We start from the raw sequence: 18976 nt of genomic DNA, 5'->3' as shown, positions 1-18976 counted from the left end.
CTCATCACCTCAACTGGGGCGTCATTTTTATTTTCAGTTTGGTGTCTTTTTAAAACCACATGTGCTGCGTAGTTCACATCCACCCTGCAGTCCACATCCACTTCCACCCGCATGAAAACATCCATCACTTGCTTTTCCAAGCTTTAAAAACGTCGTGTGGGATCCTCCTGGGAACTCTGACACTCCCGAAGCTGGGCTGAGGAACGCCAGACTGCTTCCACCGGTCATGGGACGCGGAGTTGGTCTTGATGCCACACAGCTCTTCTTCTTGGAGTTTGACTGAGGATTGTGTAACATTCAGGTGCCACAAAATAAACTGTTAACGACCCCCAACTGCTCTTCTGTTACACACATCTGTTATTCAGCCACACTGTCACACACCGCGTCTATTCCCAATCAACACCTGGAAACATGATTCTGTGTGTGTCTGTGTGTCACACAGTGTGATACAAACTGAACAGTATATCTCAACACAAACCATACAATGTGATACAAACTGAACAGTATATCTCAACACAAACCACACAGTGTGATACAAACTGAACAGTATATCTCAACACAAACCACAGGGTGTGATACAAACTGAACAGTATATCTCAACACAATCCACACAGTGTGATACAAACTGAACAGTATATCTCAACACAATCCACACAGTGTGATACAAACTGAACAGTATATCTCAACACAAACCATACAATGTGATACAAACTGAACAGTATATCTCAACACGAACCACACAGTGTGATACAAACTGAACAGTATATCTCAACACAATCCACAGGGTGTGATACAAACTGAACAGTATATCTCAACACAAACCACACGGTGTGATACAAACTGAACAGTATATCTCAACACAAACCACAGGGTGTGATACAAACTGAACAGTATATCTCAACACAAACCACACGGTGTGATACAAACTGAACAGTATATCTCAACACAAACCACACGGTGTGATACAAACTGAACAGTATATCTCAACACAAACCACACGGTGTGATACAAACTAAACAGTATATCTCAACACAATCCACAGGGTGTGATACAAACTGAACAGTATATCTCAACACAAACCACAGGGTGTGATACAAACTGAACAGTATATCTCAACACAAACCACACAGTGTGATACAAACTGAACAGTATATCTCAACACAATCCACACAGTGTGATACAAACTGAACAGTATATCTCAACACAAACCACAGGGTGTGATACAAACTGAACAGTATATCTCAACACAAACCACACGGTGTGATACAAACTGAACAGTATATCTCAACACAAACCACACGGTGTGATACAAACTGAACAGTATATCTCAACACAAACCACAGGGTGTGATACAAACTGAACAGTATATCTCAACACAAACCACACGGTGTGATACAAACTGAACAGTATATCTCAACACAAACCACACGGTGTGATACAAACTGAACAGTATATCTCAACACAAACCACAGGGTGTGATACAAACTGAACAGTATATCTCAACACAAACCACACAGGGTGTGATACAGTCTCACACAAGAAAACTAAACAACAAATAAAACAGTGTGTGTAGGAAGGGTGTGTGCCGGTAAACCAGCAGAATTATTTCAGAATGATCCTGGTCTTCTCATCACCAAGAATGAGCCTGCAGAGACAAAGGAGCCACTTTAAGTAAGTTTCCTCATAACTGGTTATAACTGCTTTATAACAGCCTTATAACATGTTGTCTGTGGTGGACAGTCCAGCGTCTCCTCTCTCTCACCTGAGCAGTGCAGCAGCCACCACTCCTCCTCCTATGGGGCCGACCCAGTAAACCCAGTGGTAGGACCAGTACTGGGCCACCAGAGCTGGACCAAAAGCCCTGGCCGGGTTTAGACAGGTCCCCGAAATGTCCCCTCTGCACCACCACACAGGAGGGCCAGACGAGAAGATGACGAGACCCGCAGGACATGCAGGACATGCAGGACATGTAGGACATGCAGGACACGTTATGGGCAGCAGGTTAAATAGGCCTTCCATAATGTCTGGCTTTGTGAAATTATTATACAAATACTATTCAAACTGATACACTCATGGTTATAGCAAAATATTAACATATATATTAGCCTATATATATATGTACAATATACATACATATGCACTACACACACACACACACACACACACACACACACACACTATATATACCTATATATTGTACACACATATGTGTATATATATCATATATATGTATATATCATATACACGATATATGTCATATATACACAATATATCTATATACAGTGTATATACACATATATAGGTATAAAAATATACATATATACATTTATGTATGTATATATTATACACATCTATATAAAAACATACACATATATATGTGTGTATACACATATACAAATATATACATGTATGTATGTATGTATGTATGTATACATATATACACATACATATATACGTGTGTATATATACACCCACATATATGTATATACATATATATACATACATATACATACATATACGTATATATACATATATACACATACATACACATACATACACATACACACACACACACACACACACACACACACACACACACACACACACACACACACACACACACACATATAGTATATAGTGTAGTCAACGTGATCATCCAACAACAGTGATGATTTTTAATCTCATTAATCCTGACATGGATTAGACCGTTAAGTCATAGGGGGGTTATATACATGATCATATACATTATTATTGGGTCTGGTCTCTGGCCATACTGTGCTCGTGCTACTGCGCGTGGCTTTATCTGCGGCGGCGGCCATGTCGGCGTGTTTATCTCACCCTGCCAGGATGTTGATGATAACGGTGCAGCCCACCAGGAACGGAGCCAGGGGCGTTTTAGTTTTTCCGTTGACCGCCACCAGCAGCACCACCATGGTCACCAGGCAGGTCATGGCCACCTCTCCGAAGATGGCCCCCCGCAGCTGGCTGTCCGTCTTTAGGATGTCGAACGCCGCTCCGGTGGCGTTCGCGTAGCGTTCCGGAGAGGTCATCACCTGGAGAGACGGTCATGGTCACTTTGCAGGGGGCAGTGGGAAAGGGTCCGCACAGTTTCATAACACGCACACACTTCCTTCCTTCCTTCCTTCCTTCCCCAACCAAGCCAAAACCAAACCACACCAGCCCGGCTGCTGGTTTCACTGATTCGTCACTCATGGGAGAAATCAGCCGGGGCTGCAGAGGAGAACACCTCTTGGCCCTGCAAGGACACAGGGTCCTGCAAGGACACGTGTCCTTGCAGGACCCTGTGTCCTTGCAGGGCCCTGCAAGCACACACAGTGTATATACACTGGGGTCCTGCAAGGACACCGGTTCGTGCCTGCACTTGTGTAGGTGGACGGTGTGCTTTCACTAAACGAACCTTTGCCATTCCGGCGCCCAGCACGCCTCCGATCAGCTGGCTGACCAGGTAGGGTCCCACCATGCACAGCTCCATGCCCCCGCACAGGTAGATGGCGATGGTGAAGGGCGGGTTGAAGTGGGAGCCACTGGAGGGCGCGACACACAAACAGAAGGGTTGGGGACAAGCAGAGGACCGTCACATTAACGACTGGACATTAGCAAATGACTTAATGGAGAGTGCAAAACAGACACGTGTCCCCCGGCCGTGCAGCATGGCGCCCTCGTGCCGCACGGCTGGGCGGGGAACTGCATTAAGAGATAGTTGCGTCATTACACAGCACATTATTCCGTCTTTACCTGATGTTATCCATGACGGCCACCATTATAGCCACGGCCAGCCCGTGGACCAACGCCGGCTGCAGCCTGCCAGCCGCCGGCACGTTCTCAATGACGGACACGCAGCCGATGAAGACGAAGAACATGGTGCCCACCACCTCGGCCAGGCAGGGCTGGAACAGCTTCTCATACTTGTTGGGAGGTCTAGCGCCGGCCGACTTCTCGCCCTTCTCCATCAGAGTCGAGCTTGTGTCCTCCATCTCCATTTTCTCCATCCCCATCGTGTCTGCGGTTTGCAGGGCGTCTGGCTTTGAGGAACTCTCCTTCCCTGTCGGTTCTCCTCCAATGCAACAACTCGCCTCGACTCAGTCTGCAGACCAAGTGCAGGGCACCAATCAGCTGCGGTCCTTTATAGTCACGACCAGAGCCGGGCTGATATCGCTTCACGGCTCATAAAACATCAAAGGCGTGTATGGCGCTGGAATATTCATTACATCATCTCGCTCCCTGAGACCCTTGACCTCACACCAGTTGTGATCTTTCACCAAGAGGCGGTTGTTCGAGGCTTGTCCTCAAATGGGGTCAGGGTGCCTAGTCTGCTAATAGAGAGAAAAACAATGTCTTCCAGTGGCGGCTGGTGGCTTTAACGTCCACACAGTCCCAGAGTTATTCAGAAGGACCATGTGGCCTATAGATTTGATCAGGGCTGGTAGACGGCGGATGATTGACAGTCGAGACGAGGCGTCGTGGTGGGTGTGAACATGATTGACAGCCACGAGAATTGTCCAATCACATTACATCAAAAGACATTAAAACAATATTCACTGCCAATAAAAGTGGGGGTGTCTGGGGCAGCACAGAACTGCGCCCCCTGGAAAATTTGAAGAAACCAATCAGACAGCAGCCTCAGGTCACCTGCTCACCACAAGTTTGAGGGCTTACATGAGGTATGGTTTGGCCGGCGCCCCCCACCCAGGAAGTATATGTATTCAGACAGGAAGTATATGTATACAGACAGGAAGTATATGTATTCAGACAGGAAGTACATGTATTCAGACAGGAAGTATATGTATTCAGACAGGAACCAACCAGATACCATTTGGCCCAGTATTTAATGCTGCTGCCAGGCGCCCACACACTGACGACACTTTAATTTCATCATTATTTGCATTACACAACTACATTGTACACCCACGTGTGACACCTCCCGCGCTGAGGGAGTCAGAGTAAGCTCAATACCTCACACTCGCTCTGAGATCATCATCTTCACACACATCCAAAGAATCATAGCCGTCACGCGCTTTCGTTTACAGCGATACACCCGCATCCAGACGTCTGTCTCAGCGTCGCGTGGCGTCGCGCGGCGGTCCGGACTGTCCCCTTTACGGACTGTTACGCGGGAAGAGTCCGCCATTAAAGCCAGACACGCCCCCCAGCGGCGGGAAACAACGTGCACGCGGTGTTAACTGGTGTAAAGCTAAACTCGAATTAAGGATTTTTGCCGGAGGAAGGCTGGATCAGGCGGCCTGTGTTTGACTCTGCCAACTCCGGGCCTTTCTCCCCCCCCCCCCCCGTGTTTTCCTGGAGCCCCACCCGGGACGGGAGAGCCGGCCGGGGCAGAGAAAAGTTGACGCGACACCCTCGGGGTAACAAAAGACAGACTACGGGGCAGAATCGTGTGAAACTCTCGGGGCCGTCTGATCAGGTGGCTTTAATAACCTGCTGTGTTTGATACAGCCTAAGCCAGAAGGGAGGAGGGAACTCTTGGATTTGAGTCTACGAAGAAGATCTTGTATAATTCCTGCCTATAGTAGCTGGTACATCCTGGTCAGACCTCGGTTTTAAATATATCTGAAAGTAATTGCTGCTTTGGAGTGAGAATACTGTTAGATCTGAAGAAGTCTCGCAGGAACACAAACAAGACTCAAGGTGAGGAGCCGGATTTTGTGACTATGGATATACTGAAGGACGTGTTGGAGCAACAGAAACACTTTTATGAAGAATTACTGAAAGGACAAGAAGCCTCTTTTAATACTTTTACTCGATTGATCCTTGAGTCAACAAATGAGAGAACTGGTTCTCTGATGGCTGAGATTCAAGAGCTAAAGATTAGTCTGAAATACTCTCAAAAAGACATTGATGAAAGGCTGACCAGACAAAGCATTCAGCTGAGGCTAAGGATCTTGCAAAGCAGGCCCTACCAATCAAGTCAAAGCCATTTGGATTCAAATGACAATTCTGAGAGAGTGGATTATCTGGAGAACCAAACCCGGAGGAACAATCTCGTCATTGAAGGCATCAAGACCAATACATAAAGCAGATGAGACTTGGGCTGAGACTGAGACCAAGATCCAAGAGCTATTCACCTCAACTCTCAAACTGGCCCGGACACTATAGAGGTAGAGCGTGCACACAGGAGTGGAAAGTTCAGGGTGATCCTGAGAAGCCAAGGCCAGTTGTGGTTAAGCCTTTCTGCTTTAAAGACAAACAACTCACCATGACAAGGACAAGGGCTCACCTCAGGAACACGTCAGTGTATATAAACCAAGACTTTTCAGATCAACTGCGCAAGAAGCGTGCTGAGCTGCTGCCAGCGATGAAGGAGGCAAGAGCTAGAGGGGACTATGCACTTATTAGTTATGATCGCCTTATTGTGAAACCAAGGAGGGAGGGAAGGAGGATTGAGACCCACTAAACTGTACAGGAGTTGAATGTTCTGATGTTTGTTTCTCAAACGGAAGATTAGATGAATGATTCACTATTTCTTTTAAATTACCAAAGAAGGATTTAAAAAGAGAACATCTTAATATATGCAGTCTTAAATATAAATTTCCTGAGGTGACTTCCTTAAAAGAAAATAAGAATTTACACATACTTGCCATTTCAGAAACTCACTTAGATCCATCGGTAGATGTAAATGAAATTGCTGTCAGGATATAGTGTTTTTAGAAATGATAGAAACAGCTATGGTGGTGGTGTGGCAATATAGATCCAGAAACATATACCTGTCAGGATAAGAGGGGATCTTTTGACTTCAGCCATTGAGGCCCTATGGATTCAAATACATTTACCTCACACCAAACCATTTCTCTTAGGGTGTTGTTATAGACCACCAAGTGCAAATGCTCAGTACTTAGAAGATATATGTTACATGTTGCAGAAAGCTACAGACTGTGATAGAGAGATGTATTTTCTAGGAGATTTGAATATGGACTGGCTGTCTGCAAAATGTTCATTGAAAAGGAAGCTGAGTGATATTGCAAAGGTGTGTAATTTATTTAGGTGATGAATGTACATACTCGGGTGTATACAATCTGTGCAGGACAGAAATCAGCAACCTGTATTGACCACATTTTCACTAATGCTAAACAAATGTGCTCAAAGGCTATATCAACTCCAGTTGGCTTCAGTGATCACAATTTGGTGGCAGTTGTTAGTGAAGTTCCAAAAGTTGGACCTAAAGTTGTTGTTCAAATATCTTTTAAATCTTTTTGTGAGAATGATTTCATTAGAGACATAAATAGGGTGCAATGGGATAATGCGTGTAAAATACATGATGTGGATGCAGCACTTGAACTTTTTACAAATATGTTTTTAGAAGTGGCTGACAAACATGCTCCCATTAGGAAATTCACAGTAAAGAAAAGAAAAGCAGCTTGGATTGATGAGGAACTGAAAGCCTTGATGGCCCAGAGGGATTCAATTAAGTCTGGTAATGCAACTGATTGGAAGTCATATTGTTCACTAAGAAACCAAGTGACAAAAATAAATAGAAAAAAGAAAAGAAGGTATTATCAAAATAGGATAAATGAAATGAAACATGATGGAAAGAAAATGTGGAAAACTTTAAATGAGATAATGAGTAGATTGGGGGAAAATACACCCTCCTTCCTAGAGTCAGATGGTACCTTCCTTACTAAACCTCAAGATATTGCTAACTATTTTAATACTTTATTGGAAAGATTGAGAAACTAAAAAATGAATCAACAACTTCAGATAACAAACGTTCAAAACAATTGATTAATGACCATTTTATGAAGAATAGAGATTGTGAATTTGACTTTCAAGCTGTTCAGGTGAATACAGTAGAAACACTTCTTAGTAGTGTAAATAGTGACAAACCCTCAGAATTAGATAACCTTGATGGGAAACTCTTAGGAATGGTTTCTGGCCCTATTGCATTACCCATATGCCATATTTTGAACCTATGTTTATAGAAGGGTGTGTATCCATTGGTATGGAAAGCTGCAAAAGTTATTCCTTTACCCAAAAACAAGGAGGACATGTTTACAGGTGCTAATAGCCATCCTATCAGCATTCTTCCTGTGCCAAGCAAGCTTATGGAAAGAGTTGTGTTTGACCAGGTTTTATCTTATTTTTCTGTTAACAAACTTAACTCTGAATTTCAGCATGCCTACAAAAAAAGACCACTCCACAAGTACTGCTTTGATGCAGATGACTGATCAGTGGCTGAGGGATATGGGCAGGAAAAGGATTGTGGGTGCTGTGCAACTTGATTTTAGTGTTGTGTTTGATTTAATAGACCATGAGATGCTTTTAATGAAACTTGCTGCTTATGGCTTTAATAATTTGACTCTTAATTGGATGAGGAGCTACTTATCAAACAGAACACAGACTGTTTACTTTAACTGTAGTTTTTCTACTGTAAGGACAGTACAGTGTGGTGTTCCTCAGGGAAGTTGTTTGGGCCCATTGCTCTACTCTATTTTTATCAATGATATGTCACTTGTTTTGAGTAATGCTAGCTTAGCTATGTTTGCCGATGATTCCACAGTGTATATATCATCAGTGTGGAGGAGTTAAATGTTCTCTTGGACTGTGTAACCAAAAAACAATCTAGTTTTGAATGTATCAAAGACGAAATGTATTGTTTTTGGCTCAAACCATGCATTAAGAAGTCAGAACCAATTAAGCATATCTATCAAGGGCAGCTGCATAGAACAAGTTACTGAGGCTAAAGAACAACTATCGTGGCAGAATCACTGACAAAATAATTGGAAAACTGGGGAGAGGAATATCTATGATAAGAAGATACTCCTCTTTCCTTACGCCAACTACCATCTTACAGGTTATACAAACCTTGGTTTTGTCACACCTTGACTACTGCCCAGCAATCTGGTCAAGTGCAGCAAAACAGGAGCTAAACAAGCTTCAGATAGTGCAGAACAGAGCAGCACGTCTTGCACTCAGGTGTTCAGTGAGAGAAGGTGTAGACCAAGTGCACCGTGATCCTGCCTGGTTCAAAGTAGAAGACAGATTAACACGCAGTCTTTCTAACGTTATTCAGGAATATAGTTGTGTCAAAACAACCCTACTGCCTGTCCTCAAGAATAACTTTGTCCCAGGACAGACATGAACATGGAACGAGACAAGTCAGCAGGGGTCATGTTACAATTCCCCAACCCAGAACAAATGTAGTGAAAAGAGCTGCTATTTATAGGGCCGTTTCACAGTGGAATAGGTTGCCATACGTTATTACTCAAGCAACAAGTAAAGAAAGTTTTAAAAAGCAACTTAAGAGGTTATTTTTGGGTACAGACATACACAATGTCTAAAAAGTCTAATACATAACTTTTTATATTTTTATACTGAAATATGTAGCTCAAAGCAGGTGGTAGGAGCAGTCTGTGATCGATGCTACTGTAAGTGTGTGTGTGTGTGTATGTGGGGGGGGGGTTATGTGTTTGGCTTCTCTAATAATGCTGGTTTAATTGAGGTGGGTGGGACGGGGAGGGGGATGAATTGCATTTAATGATGCAGTTGTGTTTATCTACTGGCCAGCCACCACTGAAAACAGCTGTAAAAGAGACTAAAATCCATCAATAAAAGGTTGATCCGTATCAAATAGAGGGAACGACACTTAGCAAGTCTGTAGACCAACGTTTAGGCTGATACAGACGTATAGAGTAACATTTACATCCAGCCTCCAACAAAACTTGGGAACTCGGGTGTTGAAAAAAAACCCTGAATGATGAGGATTTATCACCATCTTCATCATCATCACAATATTCAGAAAATAACCGATGGGCCGATTATAATAATAATAATTAAAATAACAGTAATAACACCAGTGTTATGATAATCTGCCATCATCCGTGCAGCACTGGGTCCTGGGTTCGACCGTGCGTCTTCCCGTTTCCCCCCACAGTCCCAACACATCAGGTGAGCTGACTCTGGATTGTCCACAAGTGTGAATGTGTGGGATCATATTTTGGGACCCTGTCATGGACTGGTGACCTGTTTACCGTTATCTGCTCAGTGCATGCTGGGATAGACTCCAGTGACCTTTGACCCTGAACCAGATTAAGCAGGAATAGTGAATGAGTGAATGCAAATGGCCGTTTTGGAAACAAATCTTGTTTTTTTTTCCCCCTCCACTTTTAAGTTGTTTTAAGATGAAGACAACAGACACAGCAGAAGGGGAAGGTCAGTGGAATCAGACAAGGAGCTCCACTACCTGCTGTTCTTTTAAAAGGAAGCTACAAAAGTCGTTTAAATTCTGCAGAGCTGGTCAGTGTGCTCATATTGCCTTACAAGGTTATTTTGGTGTGTAGAGAGAAGTGTATTTACAGTCTTGTTATCACTGCTACTACTACTATTGGTATTTTATAGCTGATGTCAAAACAAAGTGGGGCAGGCAGCAGTGTAAATAAAGGATTTCCTGTGATACCGCCTCATGTGGGCACCAAGAGGCGAGCGGGGCTCAGAGCGGCTCTACCAACAGGCCTCCATGCATCGTCGTCCTCACTGACTTCATCTTCGTCAGTTTGTCAGGATGCATTCACATTTGTGTGCCACACAACTCGTGGGTCTCTGCAGCGAAGCGGGCCGACGCCGTGATACTGTGCGTGACTGCAGGCCGGGACGGTTTATGACTGGAGTCTGTGCTGTACAGTTCACTGCCCCGTCCTTGCCCCTTCTGCTGAGTAATAAAACCCTAACGGCATGGTTTTCCATTCAAGGACTTTGAACCAAACACAGATTGTAAAAACACAGTCAATAGATAAAGAAAAAATGTGGGCATTTAATCGAGGGAGATCATCAGTTATCAAATACCACCGGCGGAGGTCCTGCACAACCCACGTGCACCACAGGGTCCCACCGCACAGCACTGTCGCACAATTCACTACAAGATCACAATATGAAACACCATTAACATCAACTGAAAAGACATTCTGATGCATGAGGGGAAACTCAGAACACACTATATGGTACACTAGATGTCACACTATATGGTACACTAGATGTCACACTATATGTCACACTATACGTCATACTATATGTCACACTATATGTCACACAGGACGTGACTTAAAAGGTCGGTTCCCCTCCAGTCTCCACAGGACTGCCCCGTCTGACGCCCAGGTGGAAAAAGTGCCATTGTTGAACAACGAGGAGGTTTGACGAAATTTACTTTAACACCACCCGAGTCTTCTGGTCCCCAAACAGCAACCTGCACAGGAAGCAGACATTCAATGAGTGAACCCATCCATGAAGAAGTTGGACATGTCATTACCTATCATGTGATTAATCAGACCTCGTTATCAAGAATAATGGGAAATGGGTCTACAACCACATGCCGACTATCACTGATCTCCAGGTTTGGCGATGAGGCAGTAACGTGTTACGTAAGGTCATTGTCAAATCTGTCTGCGTATCGCACAATAAAGACCAATAAAAGCTGAGCAGAGCCGAACTCTCGGGTCAAGCTGAAAACAAGTGAAGTGAACAGTTCAGCTCCCATGGCACCGCGGCCTGTAAGAGACCTGTCGTGTCCCCACCGAATGAGGCTGACAGCCAGCAGGGCGCCGCACACCGGTCCCACCCAGTAGATCCAGTGATGGTCCCAGTGATTTGCCACCACCGCAGGGCCAAAGGCTCGGACCGGGTTCATACAGCCTCCAGACACTGGCCCGCTAGAACGACAGACACTTGTTTCAATGCATTGTAAAAGGTCAGTTAATGATTTGTCTAACCACTGTGAAGCAGAGACACACAGGTTTATCCTCGCTGACATACTGCAGCTTCTATTTCCGGGAATGCGTGCATCTGTTTGGACTCGCTGTGGCTGGTACCATGACTGGGTTCAATACCCTGACCGTGGGCTCTGTGAAGGGAGATAACTGCACCTCAACAGAGCGCCGCCTATTTCTTATCTTGGCTGTTGTAAACTTGATATCTACGACCACTTTCCACTGCTCCCGTTAGGGGGCGCCACAGCGGGTCATCCGTTTCCATCTCTTCCTGTCCTCTACATCTTCCTCTGTCACACCAGCCACCTGCATGTCCTCCCTCACCACCTCCATAAACCTCCTCTTTGGCCTCCCTCTTCTCCTCTTCCCTGGCTGCTCCATATTCAGCATCCTTCTCCCAACATACCCAGCACCTCTCCTCCACACGTGTCCAAACCATAATTACTATTGATAATAATTATTAATCATATTTTAATTACAATTTAATTATAATAATTTAATTCAATTATAATTTGATTTAATTATATATATAATTACGTTACATTACGCAAACCGCTCATCCTGCTCCCAACATACCCAGCACCTCTCCTCCACACGTGTCCAAACCATAATTACTATTGATAATAATTATTAATCATATTTTAATTACATTTTAATTATAATAATTTAATTCAATTATAATTTAATTTAATTATATATATAATTACGTTACATTACGCAAACCGCTCATCCTGCTCCCAGGGTCACGTAATTTAATTTAATTTAATTATTATTAATAATAATTATTAGTAATAACATAATGTTGTAAACTTGCCATGTTACCTCTTATTTATATACAAACACTGATCTTGTTTTTGTAAACTTTAGGCTCCTAGCTCCTATACTTAATCATTTTACGTGCTATAAAGTGTGATGCAGCGGTGCAGAAGCGGTGCAGAAGCGATGCTGAAGCGATGCTGAAGCGGTGCAGAAGCGGTGCAGAAGCGGTGCTGAAGCGGTGCTGAAGCGGTGCAAAAGCGGCGCAGAAGCGGCGCTGAAGCGGCGCTGAAGCGGTGCAGAAGCGGTGCAGAAGCGGTGCAGAAGCGGTGCAGAAGCGGTGCTGAAGCGGTGCAGAAGCGGTGCAGAAGCGGTGCTGCAGCGGTGCTGAAGCGGTGCTGAAGCGGTGCAGAAGCGGTGCTGAAGCGGTGCTGAAGCGGTGCAGAAGCGGTGCTGCAGCGGTGCAGAAGCGGTGCAGAAGCGGTGCTGCAGCGGTGCTGAAGCGGTGCAGAAGCGGTGCAGAAGCGGTGCTGAAGCGGTGCTGCAGCGGTGCTGCAGCGGTGCTGAAGCGGTGCAGAAGCGGTGCAGAAGCGGTGCTGCAGCGGTGCTGAAGCGGTGCAGAAGCGGTGCTGAAGCGGTGCAGAAGCGGTGCTGAAGCGGTGCAGAAGCGGTGCTAAAGCGGTGCAGAAGCGGTGCTGCAGCGGTGCTGAAGCGGTGCCGCTGGATCTCTGCTCTACCAGCTGGCTCATCACACTCACCCACTGTTCCAGTTATTCAGCCTCCACTCGGGGAGGGGTTACACCTGATTAAGGTTCATCTGTAGGGACTGCGGAGTTGATAGTCGGTGTGCCAGTGTGCATATTGTAATTATTCATTCAGTACATGTTGATATGATGCTATTTTCAGTTTTTAATCTTAGTAATTCAATGGTAATGTTCAATAGTTAGTCTAGTCATCCTGCCACAGTCCCAAGACATGTAGGTCAGGTCAATCAGCCGTACTAAATTGTCCTTAGGTGTGACTGTGTGGGCCCTATGAAGGGCCCACACCCTGTCCAGGGCGTCTCCCCGCCTGCCTGCCGCCCAGTGACTGCTGGGATAGGCCCCAGCATCCCGCCACCCTGAGAGCAGGAGAAGCGGTTTGGATGATGGATGGATGGATAGGCTTTAGTAATAGGATAAGACATAGACGACCATATCAGTGGCAACAGATTTACATCTAATATAGCCTAGGCTTTGCTTTTAGTTTTGGCTCACTTCCAGTTTAAGCCCCACCCACTAACTTTAGCAGCCCAACAAATACTTATACAGATGTAGGTACAGATACAAACTGCGGTCTGGCTGCACACCTCTGGTACATACACACAATGGTTTAGGCTACTTCCGCTGCATGGGACTTACCTGGCCAGTATGCCGGCGGTCACCGTGAGGCCGATGCAGAAAGGGGCCAGTTTGGAGCGTGTCCGGCTGTTGACGGCGGCCATGCAGACCACCGTGGACAGGAAAAGCGTCATCATCACTTCCGCCACCGTGGCTCCTCCCAGTGCGTGGCTGCTCCGCACCGCCGTGAACGCTCCTCCGGACGACAGGATGAACTGGGGCTTTGGATAAACAGCCTGTAAAAATATATATATATATATATATATATACATATATATGTATATAACGACATTAGGTCTGTGAGCTCCTGACAAGCTCACCCAGAGCCACTTTCATACTGGCAAGTTCAAGTGCCTTGCTCAAGGATACTTCAGCAAGGTTCTTGTAAGAAGAAACACATTTGCGGGATTTGAACTGCTGCATTTCTGGAAACAGCACAGTGTCTCTGATTCTCTGATGAAGCCCCCCCTGTACATGCAGCCGGACGGGTGGGATGGATCTGACCGACGGGATGTGTCATCTTATCTCAGGTGTTTTAGATGTCTCGTGTCTCGTCTTTCACACGAGACGAGAGACATCTTGAACATCCACCCTTCATCCAGACCGCTTATCCGGCTCTCAGGGTCGCGGGGATGCTGGAGTCTATCCTAGCAGTCACTGGGCGGCGGGCGGGGCGACACCCTGAACAGGCCGCCAGACCATCACAGGGCCTTCTTGAACATCTTGAACATATTAGACATAAACTCATCACATGACCTCTCATTTCAAAAGACATCAATCTTTGGTTTTTTGCAAACTTTAGGCCACTAGATCGAGGTGGTACCGAGGTGGTTTTCTAGCCTCCCAGGTCGTCCGTTACAGTCACCTGTTGTTCCAGATGTAAAACCTCCCTGGTTGGAGGCTGAATAACTGGAACAGCTTGTGAAGGTAATCAGAATCAGTCAGAATCAACTCTACTGGCCACGTGTGCTTATGCATACCAGACATGTGAGTCCGGCTTCCAGCAGCGTCTACGACTCACACGCCACTCACAAAAAGAAAGAAAGGACTCCCTGGTAGAAGAGAAAACTTGCAGTGATGGTGATACCTGAGGACCTGACTGAGAGCCATCAGACTGGCCTACTCCTGTATGAGACATAGACCCCAGCACTGATACCACACAGGACCAGGACGTGGTCTGTAATACTCTTTCACAAGGAAAAAGAGGATTTAGCCTCAGAAGAAGATTTGCACCACCGTCTTGTGAGACATTAGGATCTGTCGTCCTCCATGTTGGCTAACTGCAGCACTGAGACTTATCCCTGCCCTCTCGTCCTTCCTACCTTTGCCAAGCTGGCGCCGATCATGCCTCCTGACATCTGAGCGAGGACATAAGGCCCCAGCAGGCCCAGCTCCATCCCGCCGCACAGGTAGACACTCAGAGACACCGCCGGGTTCAGATGGCCTCCACTGAAAACACACCGTCAGCTGAGTGAGCGGAGTTATGGATGCAGTAATGACAGGCATGCAGCATCAGGCCGGCAGACGCGGGCAGACGGCCTAGGTTTGTTTTAGTCTTCCTGGAGCGCCATACGGGTGCAGGTCGCCCCGGAGGGCAACAGCATCCGTGTGAAAACGTCAGACAAGTTTAGACGGCAGGAATTTGAAATACACTTGATGTGACGGACAATAATCCTTCCTGCTGAATCCGTTAAAATCAACCCTTTGAAAAGGCAAGCAGGATAGAGCAAAATTATACATATTTGGGTTTAATAATCGAGTTTGGCCTGCTAGCAATGGATATTAGCAGTCGCTGATTTGAAAACATCAGTCACATTGTGAATATCTCACAATTATGTAAATGTACTCATTTAAATTATTAATATTTATAAAATTATAAAAATTATAGAAAATTGCATAAAAATTATGAAAAAATTATAAAAAATATAAGAAAGTTAACTATAAAAATTATAAAAAAAATATATAAAAATTATAGAAAATTGCATAAAAATTATGAAAAAATTATAAAAATATAAGAGTTAACTATAAAAATTATAAAATGTTAATTATAGAAAATTACATAAATATGATGAAAAAATTATAAAAATATAAGAAAGTTAACTATAAACATTATAAAAAAATTATAAAAATTATAGAAAATTACATAAAAATGATGAAAAACATTATAAAAATATAAGAAAGTTAACTATAAAAATTACAAAAAAAAATAGAAAAATTAGAGAAAATTACATAAAATGATGAAAAAATTATAGAAATATAAGAAAGTTAACTATAAAAATTATAAAACATTTTATAAAAAGTATAGAAAATTACACAAAAATTATGAAAAAATTATAAAAATATAAAGTTAACTATAAAAATTATACAAAAATACAGAAAAATTATAGAAAGTTACATAAAAATGATGAAAAAATTATAGAAATATAAGAAAGTTAACTATAAAAATGATAAAACATTTTATAAAAATTATAGAAAATTACACAAAAATTATGAAAAAATTATAAGAATATAGTTAACTATAAAAATTATAAAAAAAATATATAAAAATTACAGAAATTACATAAAAATGATGAAAAAATTATAGAAATATAAGAAAGTTAACTATAAAAATGATAAAATATTTTATAAAAATTATAGAAAATAACACCAAAATCATGAAAAAATTATAGAAATATAAAGGTAACTATAAAAATTATAAAAATATATAAAAATTATAGAAAATTACACAAAAATTATGACAAAATTATAAAAATATAAAGTTAACCATAAAAATCATAAAAATATATAGAAAAATTATAGAAAATTACATAAAAATGATAAAAAATTATAGAAATATAAGAAAGTTAACTATAAAAACGATAAAACATTTTATAAAAAGTATAGAAAATTACACAAAAATTATGAAATATCTATAAAAATATAAAGTTAACTATAAAAATTATAAAAAATGTATAACAATTATTGAAAATTACACAAAATAATAAAAAATTAATTATGAAAAGTGATAAAAAATGATTAAAAATAAGTCACTGAAATATTAACGTGAATGTGAATGTACGTAACAGATTTGGGGGGACTTGGGGGAAGGGAAACCTCTTGGCTCAGAGGCGGCTCATGAACAAGTCACGGGCCGTCGCATCTTACCTGATCTCCCCGAACGCCGAGATGAGCGCGGCGAGGGCCAGCCCGTGGGCCACGGCCGGCTGCACGGAGCCCTCCAGCCCGGCGCTGCCCATCACGGACGCGCAGCCGACGAACACAAACAGGCAGCTGCCGAGCAGCTCCGCCGCGCACGGCTGCACATACTGCTCAAACACGGCTGCCCTCCTCTTCTTCAGCTTCCTCAGGTCACCCTTCTCTGCGTGCGCCTCTCCGGTGTCGGGCCCGGCGGCTATGGTGAAGACCTCGCTCTTACTTTCTGTCACGGACATGTCGGCTTGGACCTCCTCTTCGTCTCTGTGCGTGTGGTGGTGCCTGCATGGTTATGTGTGACCGGTTGGGTTGTCTAGTGGTGAGTCTGTCACGGAGCACAGACGCACATCCCCGGGGAGTTTTTTCCTGTTGCCCCCCCCCCCCTTCCTACGATTGTTTATGTTGGAGTTATGTTGGAGGACGTTTGGGCCATAAAAGTTCTTGGCACTTGGTGTCATGGACTGTCAGAACACTGATAGATAAGACTGACGGCTCTTTCGGCGTTTATTAAGCTACAGCCGGACGGACCCCCTTCTGAACACCTAGACCCCCTTCTGAACACCTAGACCCCTTTTATACCCGCTGCACTACTAAACGCTGGCATCAATAACAAGTAAATGAAAACCAAAACCTGTCAAGCTGAATGACACCCAATCAATTCCAGCAAGAGTCAAGAGAATTGTGTGTGTGTGTGTGTGTGTGTGTGTGTGTGTGTGTGTGTGTGTGTGTGTGTGTGTCATCAGTCAGGGTGTTTTAACTTGTTCTGCTATAAATCAACACGCTGCAACCAGATAAAACAGACTTGGCTACAGGGGCGATTCTAGGATCAGAGCTTTAGGGGTGCTGAGCACCCAGAGTGCTGAGCACCCAGAGTGCTGGCCAGCCAGGCAAGATAAATTTGGGGGGGGGGGTGGATCAAACCATTTTCGAAGCATGGGGGGGAGGGTGCTGTATTTTTGTTGTTAAAATATTACGTTTAAACCATATACTGGATATGGTTTTGACATTTCTTCAGCTTATTAAACATGGACATACAGCAAAAATCAAAAATCTCTTCAATTTTAGGGGTGCTGGGGTTCAATTTAGGGGTGCTGCAGCACCCCCAAAAATGGGCTAGAAACGCCTATGCTTGGCTGTCTGATTGATCCCTAGCTCTCATCAGTACATCGTGTGACGTACAGTGGCTTCAGAAAGCATCCAGAGCCCTGCACCTTTCCACACTTTGTGTTGTGTTGTAGATTTGATTTCAAACGGATAAATCTGCCATTTTTGCCCGTCAAGCTGCACTCAGTAACCCATAGTGACAAAGTGAAAACATGAATTTGTTAAAAATCAAAAACTGGAATCGTTTACGTATGGGAGTATTCAGACCCTTAAGGATTTGGACAGTTTATCCCTTTCTTCCAGGCAGATCCTCTCAAGAGCCATGAGACTGGATGGGAAGCGTCTGTGATATGCCATCTTCAGGCCTCTCCACAGATAGATACGTCTCTCCACACCGCTTCCGGTGTGGGAAGGTGGCGGCCTCACCCAGCACCGTCCATGCAGTGTCCTTGTCCACGTCTGCGCCTAAGTTTGTGTTTTCAGCCGGGTCTGCTGCGTCCTGTGGGCCCAGGGACCGCGGCCCTGCCTGGAGCTGCGCCCGAGGAGGAAACACCGAGGGTGGTCTGACAGGACGCGGAAGCGGGGCCGGCTAAGCTAACCGCTAGCCCATGCAGACCGGCGGTTCCCACAGTCCTCCTGGCGTTTGCTCTCTTGAACGGTGAATGTTTTGTTGACATGTTGGCTAAATGTGTTTTTGTAGCTTATTTGTTTGTAGTTTGGATGGGTTTTGGTCTTTGTGTTGCACTGCTGTGGCCTGGGGGAAACGAGGTTTCGTTTCATTTCATGTACGCAACGAAATGACAAATAAATGTTCCT

At 44.0% G+C, this 18976-nt stretch overlaps 2 protein-coding genes across 3 annotated transcripts; both read right to left on the bottom strand.

Annotated features, from left to right (window-relative positions):
• Window positions 1-4103, bottom strand: aqp8a.2 (aquaporin 8a, tandem duplicate 2). Its single transcript, XM_056297227.1, has 5 exons — window positions 3757-4103; window positions 3419-3545; window positions 2839-3053; window positions 1763-1897; window positions 1-1645 (listed from the first exon to the last, which is right to left on the bottom strand). Exons 1-5 carry the CDS (start codon window positions 4014-4016, stop codon window positions 1603-1605), a joined length of 780 nt encoding a protein of 259 aa, XP_056153202.1. The 5' UTR covers window positions 4017-4103; the 3' UTR covers window positions 1-1602.
• A 6675-nt stretch (window positions 4104-10778) lies between these two features.
• Window positions 10779-17388, bottom strand: aqp8a.1 (aquaporin 8a, tandem duplicate 1). Of its 2 annotated transcripts, XM_056297278.1 has the most exons (5): window positions 17009-17382; window positions 15187-15313; window positions 13886-14100; window positions 11538-11672; window positions 10779-11209 (listed from the first exon to the last, which is right to left on the bottom strand). In XM_056297278.1, the coding sequence occupies exons 1-5, from the start codon at window positions 17293-17295 to the stop codon at window positions 11167-11169; spliced, it is 807 nt and encodes a 268-aa protein (XP_056153253.1). In that variant the 5' UTR covers window positions 17296-17382; the 3' UTR covers window positions 10779-11166. The 2 variants fall into 2 exon arrangements, with proteins under 2 accessions (XP_056153253.1, XP_056153254.1); XM_056297279.1 differs by lacking the exon at window positions 11538-11672 and having other exon boundaries at window positions 17009-17388.
• Window positions 17389-18976: the final 1588 nt, after the last annotated feature.

This window comes from Lampris incognitus, chromosome 17, assembly GCF_029633865.1.
Source record: "Lampris incognitus isolate fLamInc1 chromosome 17, fLamInc1.hap2, whole genome shotgun sequence".
In the NCBI taxonomy this organism is placed as follows: Eukaryota; Metazoa; Chordata; class Actinopteri; order Lampriformes; family Lampridae; genus Lampris; species Lampris incognitus.
The sequence above is the reverse complement of the archived record's forward strand: the minus strand, read 5'-3'. Positions and strand labels throughout refer to the sequence as shown.